Source organism: Chelonoidis abingdonii, chromosome 8 (assembly GCF_003597395.2).
Source record: "Chelonoidis abingdonii isolate Lonesome George chromosome 8, CheloAbing_2.0, whole genome shotgun sequence".
NCBI classification, from domain to species: domain Eukaryota; kingdom Metazoa; phylum Chordata; order Testudines; family Testudinidae; genus Chelonoidis; species Chelonoidis abingdonii.
Window position 1 is genome coordinate 55,882,506 of NC_133776.1, and position 15,764 is coordinate 55,898,269.

General features: G+C 46.0%; 1 protein-coding gene across 1 annotated transcript in view; it reads right to left on the minus strand.

Moving 5' to 3' along the window:
• LOC116818669 (ovotransferrin-like) overlaps window positions 1-15,764 on the minus strand; it is a 55,611-nt gene that overhangs the window by 35,452 nt on the left and 4,395 nt on the right. Inside the window, exons 2-13 of the mRNA XM_032769799.2 lie at window positions 15,533-15,696; window positions 15,166-15,274; window positions 12,347-12,532; window positions 11,589-11,727; window positions 9,542-9,597; window positions 8,270-8,442; window positions 7,957-8,128; window positions 5,333-5,481; window positions 4,840-4,933; window positions 3,951-3,989; window positions 1,795-1,953; window positions 625-775 (exon numbers count right to left, since the gene is read on the minus strand). Coding sequence (XP_032625690.1) covers window positions 625-775; window positions 1,795-1,953; window positions 3,951-3,989; window positions 4,840-4,933; window positions 5,333-5,481; window positions 7,957-8,128; window positions 8,270-8,442; window positions 9,542-9,597; window positions 11,589-11,727; window positions 12,347-12,532; window positions 15,166-15,274; window positions 15,533-15,696 — 1,591 coding nt within the window. The remainder of the gene's footprint in view (window positions 1-624; window positions 776-1,794; window positions 1,954-3,950; window positions 3,990-4,839; window positions 4,934-5,332; window positions 5,482-7,956; window positions 8,129-8,269; window positions 8,443-9,541; window positions 9,598-11,588; window positions 11,728-12,346; window positions 12,533-15,165; window positions 15,275-15,532; window positions 15,697-15,764) is intronic.

Sequence of the window (15,764 nt, forward strand, 5' to 3'; positions counted from 1 at the left end):
ATTAATTTTATTTATTTTCTTGTTGCATAACTCAATTCGCTACCCTCAAAATCCTTGTCATTCCTGTCAGTGAGGATTTCGATAGGGATAGCCTGTGAAAGGTGGAGCTTACACCAAAACTACTGGAAGCCGTGAAGCACTGCTGCGTTGGGTCATTTCTTTACCAGTACGGAGTGAAACACAATGAATTGCCTAGCAAGGCTCATACCAGTGCAAGCTACTTATCCTGAGCTGTTGGAGAGTGCCAAGGAGCTGGCCTGGGCAGGAACTGGCCTCCTAGATTCTCCTTTGGGATCGTACAACAGAGTTTGGGGAAAGATTTAAAAAATGCGTTCTTGTTCTCCCTTTCAGATAAAGGGTAAGATCTAGTGGCCTTGCCCTGTGGGAAGGCTAAAGTTTCAGTCCCCATCTGCTATTGCTCCTCTCCATCCTGAAGGAGTAGCACTGATGTGCTTTGTGGGGAGTTATGAGGAGAAAGATGGTGTCTGCACAGTAGGGCCTGGAGGGAAGAGGAAATCAGAGTGAAGGGAAAGAGATGGGATTCTCAGGGCTCTGTCAGCAGAGGCAGGGCTCTCACTCCATCACTACCCAAGGAACATCTAGTATTATATTGGAGTCACTTACCGGAAGGCCCCACTGTATCCATAGTATCTCTCATTGCTGTTGGCGGCACACGTGTAATTTGGTGGGAGGGCGCTGCCTGAGCCCACACACAATTCGCAGAGTGGTGAGGTAACTGGAGATCCAGGAGCACAGCTTTTACTGAAGAACTTATCTGCCAGGAGGAATATAGAACACCTGTTGTGTATTTCCTCTCTGGCTTTTGCTTTTCTCTATCCCTTAGTGAGAATCTTCATATGATTCATTATTATTAGGCTTTGAAATAATTTAAATCCATTGAAAAGAAAACTAAAACCTCTTTAAAAGACTGAGGAGGGCATTTCCTTAGAAACTATCAGTTCCCATGCTGCATGTGTACAAAGTGAAGTTACAGACAGAGAAACTCACGGTAAAAAACAGACACATCTCTGCTGTGCACCAGTTATTCAGCTTGAGACTCAAAGCCAATGGCAGGTAATTTGGAAATAAGTATTATTTGTGTTGCAGTCATGGCCCAGGATCCCACTGATCTAGGTGCTGTACAGACAGTGAGCAAAAAGACAGTGTCTGCCCCCAAAGAGTTTACAATTTAGGTAATATCTTCAGCCTAAAAAATGGCAGAGGCTCCATAAGGGAAACATTGTGAACTAGGACCACTGTCAGTATGGATCAGGGTTTGATCTAACAACCTTCACAGCAAGAAGACAGATTTTGCTACTTTGGTCCAGATTGGGGTTCTGTCTGAGCCAGCAGCCTGTCTCCAATCATAGCTGGTACCAGCTGCTCTAGAAGAAAGTGCAAGAAACCCAATTTCTGTCCAAGTCCTTGTCTTTTTCATCCTGGCTATTAAAACTCTAGATAGGCTTGTTATCCCTACAAATGACCATTGCTTGTTTCATTTTCAATAACATCTGCTAAAGAAACAGACTGACATGCCATGTCTGACTGCTGCTCCATCAGGGTAGGAAATACTCAAGTCCATCTCAGGGAAATGTGGCTACTTGAAACCTTTAACAAAGCAGCATTTCCCACGTGCCAGCGCCCAACCAGCATCCGGGAGTCACCAGAGACACGAAGGCCAGACAAGAGCTGTGGGATGAGGCTCTTGTTCTCTGGCACTGGCCCCCTGATGTCTGTACTGGGGACACGGACACACACAGTCACTGTGAGAAGTTGATACACAAGTTGACTCACCAAAGTCGCAGCTCCTGGTTTCCTTGTGAATCAAGCCCATGGGGACATTCCAGCCAGCAGTTCTCCCAACACCTGTATGACAAGACTTCTTATCACGCAGGGTCTTCCAGGTGATACCGGGGTTGGATTTCTTCACCACAGCCACGGCATAATATGTTTCTGTCACAGAGCAGAAGGAAAAGGAAGTGAAGCAGGAGAGTCAAACCTGAACCAGAATTAACATCCAAGGTTTCAGAATTCTTTTCATCCTTCCCCTCCATAGAGAGGATCTACAAATGGGAATAACAAGAATAGTGTGTCCTCCTACAGCCTATCCACCCCAGGATACAGAGGGCTTTGCAGGTGTGATGCATTTAGCCCCACAATACCCCTCTGGTAGTATCCCCATTATTTTTCTCCCCACAGGTGGGGAAATTGAGGCACTAGGTCATTAAATGATTTGCCCACAGTCACACAGGAAGTCTGTGTCAGGGCCAGGGATATAGCATATGCCTTCTGACTTCCAGTCCTGCCCATAACTACAAGACCAGCCTGCCTCTCTGTTTGGGGGAATATTTCTACTAAAGCCTATTTTCTAGTACTGTATCCCAGGCCTTCTGTCCCTGCGGTGTAATGTGTTGGCATATTGGCGCTCCACATAAACTGTCTCCCTGCCACTCTTCCACACTTTGCAGTGGGATCAGCTGGTGGATCCATGTAGTCACAGATCCAGCTGGCCACACATCCGCCATTCTGCTAACAATGAAGATCTAGCTGAGCACAACTCAGCAACATACTGGAGCAGACAGACTCCTATGCCTGAGCTCTCCGAGGGCTGAACACCCCAATTCCCCACCACAGAGCCTTCTATTTCTGATCCCTTTCAGGCCATCTGCTCCCATGGGGGAAAGGGTGCAGGAACTGGCCCTGATGCCTCTGTAGTGAGGAGACCCCAGAAACGGGTATTTGAGTGTGGGCTCCCCTCTCTTTCCAGGTTCAAAGCCTGGGGGAAAGGTTTTTCCTCTCCACCTCCCTTAAGGACAAATGGCCCATGTTTCACAATAAGACAGATGAAAGGTTGATGTCTTCCTTAAAAGCCAACATCATGTTTATTCAGTGCTCCTGCAGCCCTGGATCTAAAGTCCCTGCTTATCCCAAGAACTGGCACCGCACAAGCTGCTGCAGTGCATGCTTCCTTGCCAAGCCACTAGGAACTGGTCTGAACCTGGCAAACCCATGTCATGTAGGTCAGTAAACAGGCAGCAGACAATAACACTATCTATGCTACTGATGTGATTTGATCAGTGACCTAGCAGTAGCAAGCACTATATCCCATTAACAATTCCTGGAGATATTCAGTTCCCCTAGAGGGGTTTATGTTGAATAACATGAAATCAGACTTTCTAGATATCATAAGAGAACTTGGGTTCCTTTCTGTACATGAGGCTTCTCTAGAGATTTCCCCGTCATTGGGCCAGCAGCAGGGTTTGAACCCAAGACCTTCAGCGTTAAAAGTCTGAACCTCTACAACTCAAGGTAGCGGACTAACCAGATGCAGGCTCAAAGCTCCCTGTGGGTCAGTCAATGGGGAGTGAGGGGGGATGTGTAATACACTCTGAACAGTGGATACCGCTAATGTTCATGTGAACACAGGAATTGCCATCCTAGAACAGATCATCTAGTCTGCTGCAGTCTCTGACCCAGGCTAGCACAAGAGCTTTCACAGGAAGACAACAAAAATCGTGCATAATCCACCTGGCCAGTTGGGCAATATTATATCAAGGGGTAAATCTCTTCCTGACCCCATTTCTTTACATTCTTTGGGTAATTTAACTTGTTCCCTTCAGAATGTACTACCTTGACCTTGCTTTTTTGTTGTATTTTATCTGAGATCATGTTGTCAAATTGACTAGTTTGGGTAGGTCCTTATGTCGTTCCTCCCTGTGTTCCTTAATCTAAATAACTGACGGCCATTAGCAAACTTTCCCCTTTACTACTGGATCTGTGTAGTAGATCATTACTACATACACTGGACATAAAGGTCCCCGTAGCCATCTTTGTGGTGAATGTTGGTCAAGAAACAGAAAGCTAAGGGTTAGGAAGAAATGGCCAATTTATTTTTTCAGTTTACTCTAGGTCAGGCTTTTATCTTCTGCCCCTCTGTTACCAATAATTACCTCCAGGTGCTCCTTCTTTCTTGCATCGTTCAATGTCATCTGAAATGGGAAAGAGGAGGAGATGTCAGACAGAGAGCTCTTCAAAAGCAGCTGTGCAGTTAATGCTAAAAATAGGTTTCCCTGGCACTGTGTATATATCTAGCTCTGTAAGGATTCTGTTCACAGCAGTGGTTTCTCTGTGGGGCAGCTGGCAAGTTACTTTCTGAGGAAGCCTTAATGCAGAAGGAGACAGAAGTGGCTGGTCTAACATCTAGCACATTAGCAGAGCAAAGCATTGCTCTACTCCCCTTCTGGGGCACCAGCTTGGTAAACAGAGACTGGAGCTGGAGGCTAGAAGACAACGATTTAATGATTGTGAGGAATTCTGTGAATAAGGGTTGTTCAAGTCAGACAAAACCAGCTGTCATTGGCCTTTATTGTGGATCCCAGACAGCCTTTCCACATCTGAATTGCTGGCAGGGAGGGGCCCTATGTCATCTGGAACTGACCACCTGGGAATACCTTGATACAGGGCAGATGTTCCCTGAGGGATTGAGCCAATGGAGCAGCCCCATGTCATCCCCTCCACACAGCCCCCAAGGCGGGGGTTTCCAGGGGCAGAGGGGCATGTCAGAAGCAGGAAGGGTGTGGCTAGAGTGCCCTGCTCCAGCCATTCAGGGAATGCTCTAGCTTATGCCCAGGACCACTCCTGTCCAAATCTGCTTCAGCATCCAGAGGGTGCAGTGATTTAAAGCCCCTTTGCTTCCCCACCTCCACTCATTTTCTGGATCAAGCTAATTGTGACCAGAATCAGGACCACTGACTTATCATAGTTCAAAATAAAATCAAGTCTTCTGATATCAGTTAATTCCCCATCAACAAGCTAAAAGACAGATTGTGCCCCACTCACCCCCGTAGTATTCTCCCATGACTGGCACCAAACCACATACACCAGCCGTGTAGACATGACCTCCATCCAAGCTTATGGCATCCGCCTCACCTTTCTGCAATGAAAGTAACTCAACAAATATGAAATGAAGCTACTTTTCATGCAGCCTCCCCCTGCCAGAGACGAGGCCTTTTAAAAATATTGCTGTCACGAAAGAGATGGGTAGGATAAGTAGCTTACATTTTAATGACTTTGACTCGAAAAATGAAAATTTAGAAAACATCGAAATGTTTTGACAATTTGTAAACTTCAAAAAAAAAAATCAAGTTAAGAAATTCATCAGAACTGACTCTTTCCTGGAAAAAGTTTCAGTTTCAATGAATTGGCATTTTCCAATGAAAAACTGTTTCATTGAAACATTCCTGACCAGCACTGCTCAAAGACAGAGAGAGGAAACTGTTCCCCAAGCTGGCAGATGCATGGAGAGAGCAGTGGGAAACGGAAACACCCATACCGCTATCTTGGCAATGCAGTCCTCTGTTGTTTCTGCCACTGCACAGTCCAGGCTGCCTCCACTCACTGCACTCCATTCATCACACTTGGCCTTCTCATCTTTACTTATTGTGCACCACTTCACCTTTTTCAAAGGGGGTTCAGGAGTTTCTAGGGAAGCAACGAGGCAGAGAGAATAAGCCAAAAACTTATCTAAAATGTAAAGCCACCAACTGACTGATTGCAGGAAGAGCAGGGCTGCTGACAACAAGTCATTGTGTACACACGATCACTGCAGCTCCATTCAAAATAGTCTCGTTTGACAAATGCTGGACTAGTGGAATGCAGAATATTCAGGAAAAGGATGCCAGTTGGCTGGGTCTGGTTTTCACTGGACAGGGGGATGCTTCAAAATCAATGTAGAGGCTTAGATTTTAAGGCCAGAAGGGACAATTAGGTCATCTTGTCTGACCTCCTTTATAACCCTGGCCAGAGAATTTCACCCAATTACCCCTATCTTGAGACTAATAATGTGTGTTGGACCAAAGCATCTTCCAGAGAGGCAGCCACTCTTGGTCTGAAGACAGCAAGAAATGGACACTCCACCACTTGCCTTAGCTTCACTTAGTTCTACTGATTTGTGCCAGCTCAGAATATGGTCCTAGGCTTCATAACCTCCAGGTCACTTAGCATTGGTAGTGCTGTGCATTGATATGTGAGAGACCAATGTTCTTCTCAGCATAGCCCCAGCCTTTCACTCCCTAGACCAGCCTGGTTGAGAGTTGAGCTGGGCAAAGTTTCTTGGCTAAATAGTTTATTTGCTTAAAAAACAAAAACAAAAAAAAGCAGCAGAGAATCCTGTGGCACCTTATAGACTAACAGACGTTTTGGAGCGTGAGCTTTCGTGGGTGAATACCCACTTCGTCAGACGCAGGTGGGTATTCACCCACCTGCGTGGGTGTGTCTGACGAAGTGGGTATTCATCCACGAAAGCTCACGCTCCAAAACGTCTGTTAGTCTATAAGGTGCCACAGGATTCTCTGCTGCTTTTACAGATCCAGACTAACACGGCTACCCCTCTGATAAAAAACAAAAAAAAAGCAGTTTTGGGTTGTCCGAAAGCATTTGTGAACAGGGGTCGAATTTGGTTAATAGTTTCACTTCCAGCACCAAAATAACATAAATAAATGTCAGAGAAGTCTAAACATTTTGTTTGTCATTTTTAAAACTAAATGTTCCAAGACTATATTTAATTTGAATGGAAATGGTTTGTTTCAACCTGAAATTATTTCTTTTGGTTTATTTTTTGGTTTTGCCTCAGTGGATTTAGCCCCAGGTGACCCAGACATCCAATCAAAATGGCCCAACATTGCCCATGAGCTGTCCCTGAATGAGCAACAGAGCAGCAATAACTGACAGCAAACATCTGACAAATAATTCTGGACTGCAAATAAATGTGAGAAAATTGCCTCATTCCCCCAAACAGATTTACTTTTAACTCTCCAAATGTTTCTGTGACTGATTCTTGGTGTGTCCCTTGTTCTGGAGCAGGTCATGGGAATCATCACTTGCCCATTGCACAAACTGCCCCAGAGGTGACACTCCTGAATCCATGCAGAATGGTTCTCCCAGACGTGGTCCAGAGCCAGGATGGCCTGCCCCAGGGAGATCTCATGTTGCTCTACAGCAGCCCCACCGACTAGTGAGGGAGCATCATTAACAGGGATGGAAGGGAGACCCAGTGTGGTGGGAAAGATGATGTAGGCAAAGCAAAGCCAAAGGGCAGTGGGTGTCCCCAGAATACAGGAGACCCCAGGGACCAACAGCTGGGCTGGTAGTTAGGACATTGATCCCACCACCCTCACTCCATTACTGGACGGTCAGGGATCTCTGTGCTTAGTGTGCCCTGTGTTACACGGCATTTATGGCCCAGCCTACATGGCAGCTCAGGAGCCTGAGGGGGAGTAACCCCGCCCCTCATCTGAGCAGCATCCTGCTCCTTCAGGAGACAAAGGGCTATGCTCCTGGACCCCTTGCTGGGCCACTGGCAGGAGAGGGATGAGAAATAGGCAACGCCGAGGCTACCCCTTGACCCCCACCCCACCAAGCTGCACAACTGAGCTGCCAGGGGAAGGGGGTTGGGAGGTGCCTGCTTGGTCAGGGCCAATAGGCAGTGAATAGCCCTTGGAATGAGAGGGAGAGAACAGAGAAAGAAACGTGTCTTCCTGCTGCCTGATTCCTTCTCTGGGTGCTTCTGGGGCTGTGTGGCATATACCGAGTGGGACATTTGGTGCTGGACCCAGAATCCTGCGAGAGCAGAGAGACACCAAACTACTGCTTGTTAGTGACAATGCAGCTCAGTGGCACATGGGAGTCCGATCCCTGGGCCAAGAGAATTTGCATTCAAACATCTCCAGTTATGGCAGTGCCAATTGTTTATTGAACACACACTGCAGAGCACAACTCATGCAGCTCAATCCAGCGCTCATCTACACCCAGATACACCTCAGTAGCTCTGTTAACTTCAAAGTGAATGAAGTTGAAGGATGCTTTAAGAGCAGGATCTGAGCCATGGCCTCCTAATGGATCCCCCCCCACACCTTAAAATTTCATGACCACCTGCCCTGGAGACCAGTCCCTGCTTACCTGGCCTGAGACTCTGAATAGCAGCCCAGTACTGGTAGCCCAGATAGAACTGGGCATCCATCAGTCGAGGGACACGGATAAAACTGGAAGCAGAGTCCTTAAAAAGCAGATCTTTCCCATGAGGAGAGCTGAAGAGTTTGAAGCTCTCTTTTGTGTCCTTGCCATACTTTGCCTGTCACAGGGGAGAAATGATCAGGTGTCTACCAAGAGCAGGAGATAGTTTTGAAAAAGTGGAGAGAACAAACAAAAAGGGGATAATAGCAAAAGAGAGGCTGGAACAGAGAGAAAGGTAGAGAAGGGAAAAAGTAAATACCTCTGCCTGAGAGAGGAAGTTCCAGATCTCGTCAGCCCGGCCATCAACACTTCGAGCCACAACAGCATGAGCAGCAACTTTGGCCCAGTGACACTCATGATACTTATCTACAGCCTTCCGGGAATCATCTTCACACAGCAGCTCATACTTGTTTTTCTCACTTGAGTCATTTTCTGGGAGGAATGGAAGTCCATAGGTTACAGCAACACCAGTATTTAAAGGGGCTTTGAATACCCCACTTCAGGAAACTTCCCAATGATTTTTATCCCTGAATGAGAACCAGAGGAGTGACAACTTCCATGAGACAGATTCCTCCATCCCTGAAGTATCATCATCATCATCCCAGTTTCACAGCTGGAGATCTGAGGCCAAGAGAGATGAAGGCCCAGATCCACAAAGGGACTTAGACATCTAGAAATCCACAAAGCTTGAGAGCTGTGCCTAGGCCCCCCGTACAGTGCAAGGGGCGACACAAAGGGACCTAAGAATGGGATTCACAAAGCCAGCATGCTGAGCGGGGAGCCAGCTAAGCTAGCCAGTTGGAGAAGCCGACAAGACACGTGTGTCCTAAGCTAGCCAATGGCAGATACTGACAAGAGGGGTGTGTCCTAAACTCTGCCCCTCTCCTGAAATTCGGGGCAGGTCTCTGCTTGCAATCCACCGCCAGGCCCCCCGCTTCTGCAGTCAGGGGCCTTAGACATCGAATCCATTCTTGCAATTCCACGCAAAACAGTGGGGGAAGGGGAAGGGCACCCAAGACCCTTCGTGAATGTGGCACGAAATGACTTGCCTAAGTAGTCAGTGGTAAAGCTGGAAACAGAATCCAGGTCTCCTGAGTCCTAGCCCAGTGCTTTACCACAAGACCATACTTTCTCTCACGCTGGTGTCGTGTGAGTAGATTCCTGTCATGATGTTGGTGGAGGTGGAGCCCCTTCCCAAATTTAATCTTTCAAAGAATAATGTGCTGGTGTGATTTCGCTGTGAACATCGAAGATGCAACATACAAACTGGTTCCCACTCTGGTAGCCTTGTTCAGCCACAAGAAAGAGCCATTAGACTAAGAGGTGAAATCTAATCTCTCTATGCTGATTATGTAGCAGTCAGGAACACAGCATACAAAGCATATTTCCTCCCAGAGACAAAGAGAAAAGAGGTGTGGGATAAACCGAGAGAGAAATGAAGGCAGGTGCAATATAGATAGAATTCAAGGATAGAGTCCCAGTGAAAGGCCTGACCAGAAAGTGGTGAAACGGAATGATCCCTCATGCCTACCTAGAACAGTTAGCTGTTTGACAAAAGCTACATCTCCAGCTCCATCTTTCAGACACCTGTTGGGGGAAATAAAGCAGAAAGAAAAGGAGGACACTGAAATATTGTGTTTGTTGCTAATCTCAAATCATCCCTCTACGTTTCAGACAACTACCTTTGAAGCAAGCCTCAGATACATGACAGTTTATCTTCACAAAAAACTATGTGGGCTGGGGAAGGAAATGCAACGGCAGAGAAGAATTTTATAATGAAAATCATCAGGAGTAGCCCAATGATAATGTTCTGTACTGCCATGTGCAATTTATAGCTCAACTTCTGGTCACTCACTAACTGCTTGTAGGGGCTAGGAGCTATCACAGGCCACATACTCAACCCTGGAGTAGGGGTGCTTCTTCCATAAGAATGTAAGAATGGCCCTACTGGGTCAGACCAAAGGTCCATCTAGCCCAGTATCCTGTCTACTGACAGTGGACAGTGCCAGGTGCCCCAGAGGGAATGAACAGAACAGGTAATCATCAAGTGATCCATGCCCTGTCACTCATTCCCAACTTCTGGCAAACAGAGGCTAGGGACACCATTCCTGCCCATCCTGGCTAATAGCCATTGATGGACCTATCCTCCATAAATTTACCTAGTTCTTTTTTGAACCCTGTTGTGGTCTTGGCCTTCATAATACCCTCTGGCAAGGAGTTCCACAAGTTGACTGTGCGTTGTGTGAAGAAATACTTCCTTTTATTTGTTTTAAATCTGCTGCCTATTAATTTCATTTAGTGGCCCCAGTTCTTGTGTTATGAGAAGTAGTAAACAACACTTCCTTATCTACTTTCTCTACACCAGTCATGATTTTATAGACCTCAATCATATCTCCCTTAGCCATCTCTCTTTTTCCAAGCTGAAAAGTCCCAGTCTTATTAATCTCTCCTCATGGGGAAGCTGTTCCATACCCCTAATCATTTTTGTTGCCTTTTCTGAACCTTTTCCAATTCCATATATCTTTTTTGAGATGGGGCGACCACATCTGCACACAGTATTCAAGATGTGGCGTACCATGGATTTATATAGAGGCAACATGATATTTTCTGTCCTATTATCTATCCCTTTCTTAATTATTCCCAGCATTCTGTTTGCTTTTTTGACTGCCACTGCACATTGAGTGGATGTTTTCAGAGAACTATCCACAATGACTCCAAAGATCTCTTTCTTGAGTGGTAACAGCTAATTTAGACCCCATCATTTTATATATATAGTTGGGATTATGCTTTCCAATGTGCATTACTTTGCATTTATCAACATTAAATTTTGTGTGCCATTTTGTTGCTCAATCACCCAGTTTTTAAAGATCCTTCTGAAGCTTTTCGCAATCTACCTGGGTCTTAACTATCTTTAGTAATTTGGACCATCTGCAAATTTTGCCACCTCACTGTTTACCTCTTTTTCCAGATCATTTATGAATATGTTGAATAGGACTGGTTCCAGTACAGACCGTTGGGGACACCACTATTTACTTCTGTCCATTCTGAGAACTGACCATTTATACCTTCCCTTTGTTTCCTGTCTTTTAACCAGTTACCAGTCCTTCCCTCTTATCCCATGGCAGCTTACTTGCATAAGAGCCTTTTGTGAGGGACCTTGTCAAAGGTTTTCTGAAAATCTAAGTACACTATATCAACTGGATCCCCTTGGTCCACATGCTTATTGACCCCCTTGAGGAATTCTAGTAGATTGGTGAGGCATGATTTCCCTTTACTAAAACCATGTTGACTCTTCCTCAACAAATTACGTTAATCTATATGTCTGACAATTTTGTTTTTTACTATAGTTTCAACCAGTTTGCCCAGTACTGAAGTCAGGCTTATGGGCCTGTAATTGCTGGGGTCACCTCTGGAGCCCTTTTAAATTCCACTGAGGCCCATTACTCAACAGAAACCAATGAGACAATTAGGTCCCAACTACTCTACAAGTGTAGCCATGTTAGGAGACCTTGTTATGGTACAGCTGAAAACATGTGTGTGGGAGAGATCGTTACCAGATAAAAATAACTTTCACTCACTGAAAGGCTCCGGAATAGCCAGAATAAGGCTCAGTACGGGAACATTTTTGAGCACCTGTCCCAATGCATAAGCGGCACAGATTTGGTTCATTTGCAGGGGCACCAGGGACGCAGCTGGCTGAGAAAAACTGGGCCACAGCTATGGAAAAAGACATGCAGTAGTTAACAGCAAACTCACTCTTTACCAAACTACCTTCTCTCAGCTGTTGATGCTTGGTATAGTAGTGTGAGGTGTTAAGAGAAAGTAGCAGGAGGAGAGGAGATGTGCAGAAGGGAAGATTGTCTGTAATCTGATGCCTTTGGAAGGGAGGTTGGTAAAGGGGATGCTGGAAGGATGGCATCTCCAGCAAGGCAGAGTGAAGGTTCTGTCGTGTGGTCTGCTGTTCATGGCAGTGGTGCAGGGTGTTGTGTGTGAAGGAGTAGAGGTGCTTTAACTTTCCATTTCCTTGGGTTTGTGTCAGGATGGCATATTACATTGGTAGCAACTTTAATAACTATTGAACAACAGAGTTTTTGGAGTGTGACTGAGTAGAAGATATTGGATTCCAAATCAAGGAAGCTGTTGCTGTCATGGAAATGCCCTTATTGATGGAAGAAGAGAAAATTAGGAAATGTGAGTGGTTCCGTTGGTTTGCTGGTTTCCCCAAAAGTTCCACAGAAAACCTGTTACCTTCCCCCTAACACTAATCAATCCCAGTTCTCCTTACCCCCAGCTTAATGTTAGCACTTCCTACTCACCTAGCTCTTTCCTAGCTTACCGTGGGTTATGGGAGAGGCTCTATCCCAGGGTAGGATTTGATGGTACAAGAGGGTCCCAATGGGAATGATCCAGCCAGCAGATCTGTCCAACCCTGTGTGGCAGGATTTCTTCCCTTTAAGAGCACTTATTGTGAAGTTAGTTCCTTTCTTCACCACTGCCACAGCATAGTAGCTGGTGGTCGCATCTGTAAGGGAGGGAGGAGAAAAAGCAAGCAAGCATTGGAACAAAGGAACGCACAAACAGAAATGGAAGTCGCTTACTGTCCCTTCCAGTTCACACAATTGTTTTTTCCCATGTCACACAAATCCTGGGCACAGAAAGAGCCATAATAATGTAGTAAAACACCCAACCCCTTTCTCCTGTTTAGTATTGGTGGGTTGCCATGCTGATATCAATCTGACTATAATGGTTGTAACGGACATAATATTAAATGTTCTACTAATTAGTATTATTAGTAATTGCTAAATGCTCTTGTCTTTGCATTTATTTGCTATGTGTGCTGCTATTAATAGCTCTTACTCTAGTGATAAGTCTCTTTGAGTGCAGTAGACATTCTCACATGAGTAAAGATGCCTTGTGTGAGTAAGGGTTGCAGGAATGGACTCTAAATGGGGTCTGTTAAAATTCTCTCCATAGACTGTATGGCAAATATTATATCTGTGCAAAGGAACTGAATTCTGGAGGCAACAGAAACCCACTACTTTCAATTTCCTGACTTTTTACCTTTTAATTCTCAACCATAACACTGAGAATTACTCTGTAATGTTGCCTTTAGCCCGAACTCTACACACTTTCAAAACAGCCTGACTTTCTGAACAGAGACCTGTATTATAATACAAAGAGAAAGCTGGGAGTTTGGGTGGGATCTGGAAAGCAGGAGCCGATGGAGATAGGAATGGAGAAGTACTGTCATTTTCCTCCAAGAATCATCAGTAATGCAGTAGAATCATAGAATATCAGGGTAGGAAGGGACCTCGGGAGGTCATCTAGTCCAACCCCCTGCTCAAAGCAGGACCAATTTCCAGCTAAATCATCCCAGTAGACAGGAAGAGAACTACAGACAGGGGATGCAGACCCAGCAACTCTGATAGCAGCAGCTTTAATGTTTAGCTTTCTTTTCTGTTTCTTTCCCTCTTCATTGTGCTTGTTTATCCACTGCCCTGTCTGTGTGCTCAACTCAGCCTGGTCCTCCAAGAAACAACTGACCCTCATGTTAGAGAGACAAGATGGGTGAGGTAATATCTTTTATTGGACCAGCTTATGTTGGGAGAAGGGACAAGCTTTCGAGCTACACACACCTGAAGAATAGCTCTGTGTAGCTCGAAAGCTTGTCTCTCTCACCAACAGAAATGGGTCCAGTAAAAGATACTCCCTCACCCAACTTGGGTGTCTAATATCCTTGGACCACCATGGCCACCCCAACACTACAAACTTTGTGTTGATGTCATTCTTTAACTTCTGTTAGTGCAGCTGACTCAGCTTGGGTCCCACATGCCTGGATTAGCCCAGTTAATTTCCAGTTTTGTACAAGGTCCCTGAAAGCAGAAAGCCTTTGAGGTTTGCTCAGCTTAGTCCCCCTGCTGTGTTTTGTCAGAGGCCGTTAGTTACTGAGGCAAATTAACCTCGCAAAATTCTTCAGACACGCTATTGCATTAGCCTTCCCCAGCCATTGCAGCACCACTGCAGTGAGCAGTAAACGTCCCCAGAGGGAGCTGCAATAGCAGCACACTGGAGTTACTCCAGTTCTGTTGAGAACGAGTTACTGCCCTTGTGATACTGCCACATGCAGTGAAAGGGCAGTGGGAGTAAGAACCATTTCTATAGACTGGTCTGCTCCTCCTCTGTGATCCACAGAGAAGCCAAATTTCAGCTGCCTAACAGAAATGATATAGAGGGGCTGTGTGGAGAGGAAAGATTGCTCTGGGATAGAAACCCCACCACCACCTCCTGTAGCCTCCTCTAGCCCCTCAAGCTACACGCATGAGCTAAGCTCTGTAGTAGCGCACAAGCTAAGCTCTGTGTGAACAGCCATTGAGAGAGACATCAGGGAAAAGCTACTGTTCACAGCACGCTTCCTGAACATGGCCAAGCACATCATAGGTTGCTGCTGCTTGGAGCTTTCAGGTACTACGAAGGGGGCATGTGAGCATGGGGACCCAGCTCAGCAATGATAGTCACCTCACTTGCTGGTGTTGAGGGGGACATGTGAAAATGATAATGTCACCTGTAATAACATGTAACTGGTTGCTCTAGCATTGCTCCCCAGTCTGCAGGTAAAATTACTCTAGCACCCATGGGTCACTGGGAAGGAATGAAGCAAGAACCAGAAGGTTCATGGAAGTGGAAAAACACCCTCAAACGAATCAGAAATCAAGAGGATTAGGAAAGGTCCAGTCTGGTTGTGGGGAAGGGGAGGAGATCAGGGTGAGTGGAGTGATAGAACTAACGCTGATGGCTCCAGAGGAGAGTGTGATCTTCTGGACAGCTAGGAAAATGAGGCAGGGAGCAGGAGTACAGATCATTGCTGCTTTCCACCAGGTCCCGATTCTCAGCTTGTGTAAACGGGCACAGCTGTGTTGAGGTCACTGGCTGCGGATCAGTCCTCATGTGTACCAGCTAAGGCCCTGGCCCTTGGTCTATGGCCAGCTCTGAAGAAGTACGTATTCTCTGAGTTAGCACACTGATTTGCCCAGGGGTTTGTGCCTTCCCAGTTTGCCTGAGTAGTACGGTGTTACTAACATGCTGACAGCTAGCACCATGGTGGTCAAAGTGCCACAACTTTATGGTCAATAAACAGTGACTTCCATGCAAATGTACCTTTTCCTGTGCCATGGACCTCAGCCACAACAGGCTTCAGATTATACGGGGCAAGGTGTGCTTCGAAAATGTGGCCACCATCCAGACTAATGGCATCTGCTTCATTCTCCTGAAACACAAAAGGATTAAATCAATTGTGGGCACATGCAGCAGCAAGGGCAGAAAACACTGAGCGTTAATGAACAGAGCCTCTCTTTGGGGTCCTTCTGGCTGGGGTGCTGCTGTAGCAATGGAGCCAGGCAATGAGGGAAGGAAATCAATCACTTAAAGAGGATAGTGAAGCTTTCATCCCAGATTAGGCAAATGGAACCCGACAGGGCAAGTTGTTCCTCCCAGCCCCAGACCTGATACATTGCTGGCAACCTACCGCAATAGCTTTTATGCAGTCAGAGTAAGTTAGTTTCTTCACACAGTCTAATGAAGCGATTGAGAACATTTTCGTCTTCAATTCCACACATTTCTTCTGCTCTGCATCAGATATTGTGCACCATCGGACGGAACTTTGGGCTGGAAGGTCGGCAAGACAGAGCACTGTGGAGAGAGCAAAAGAGGACTAAGAGGTTATTTCATGAACCTCAGACCTAGCTGAAAGAGCCATA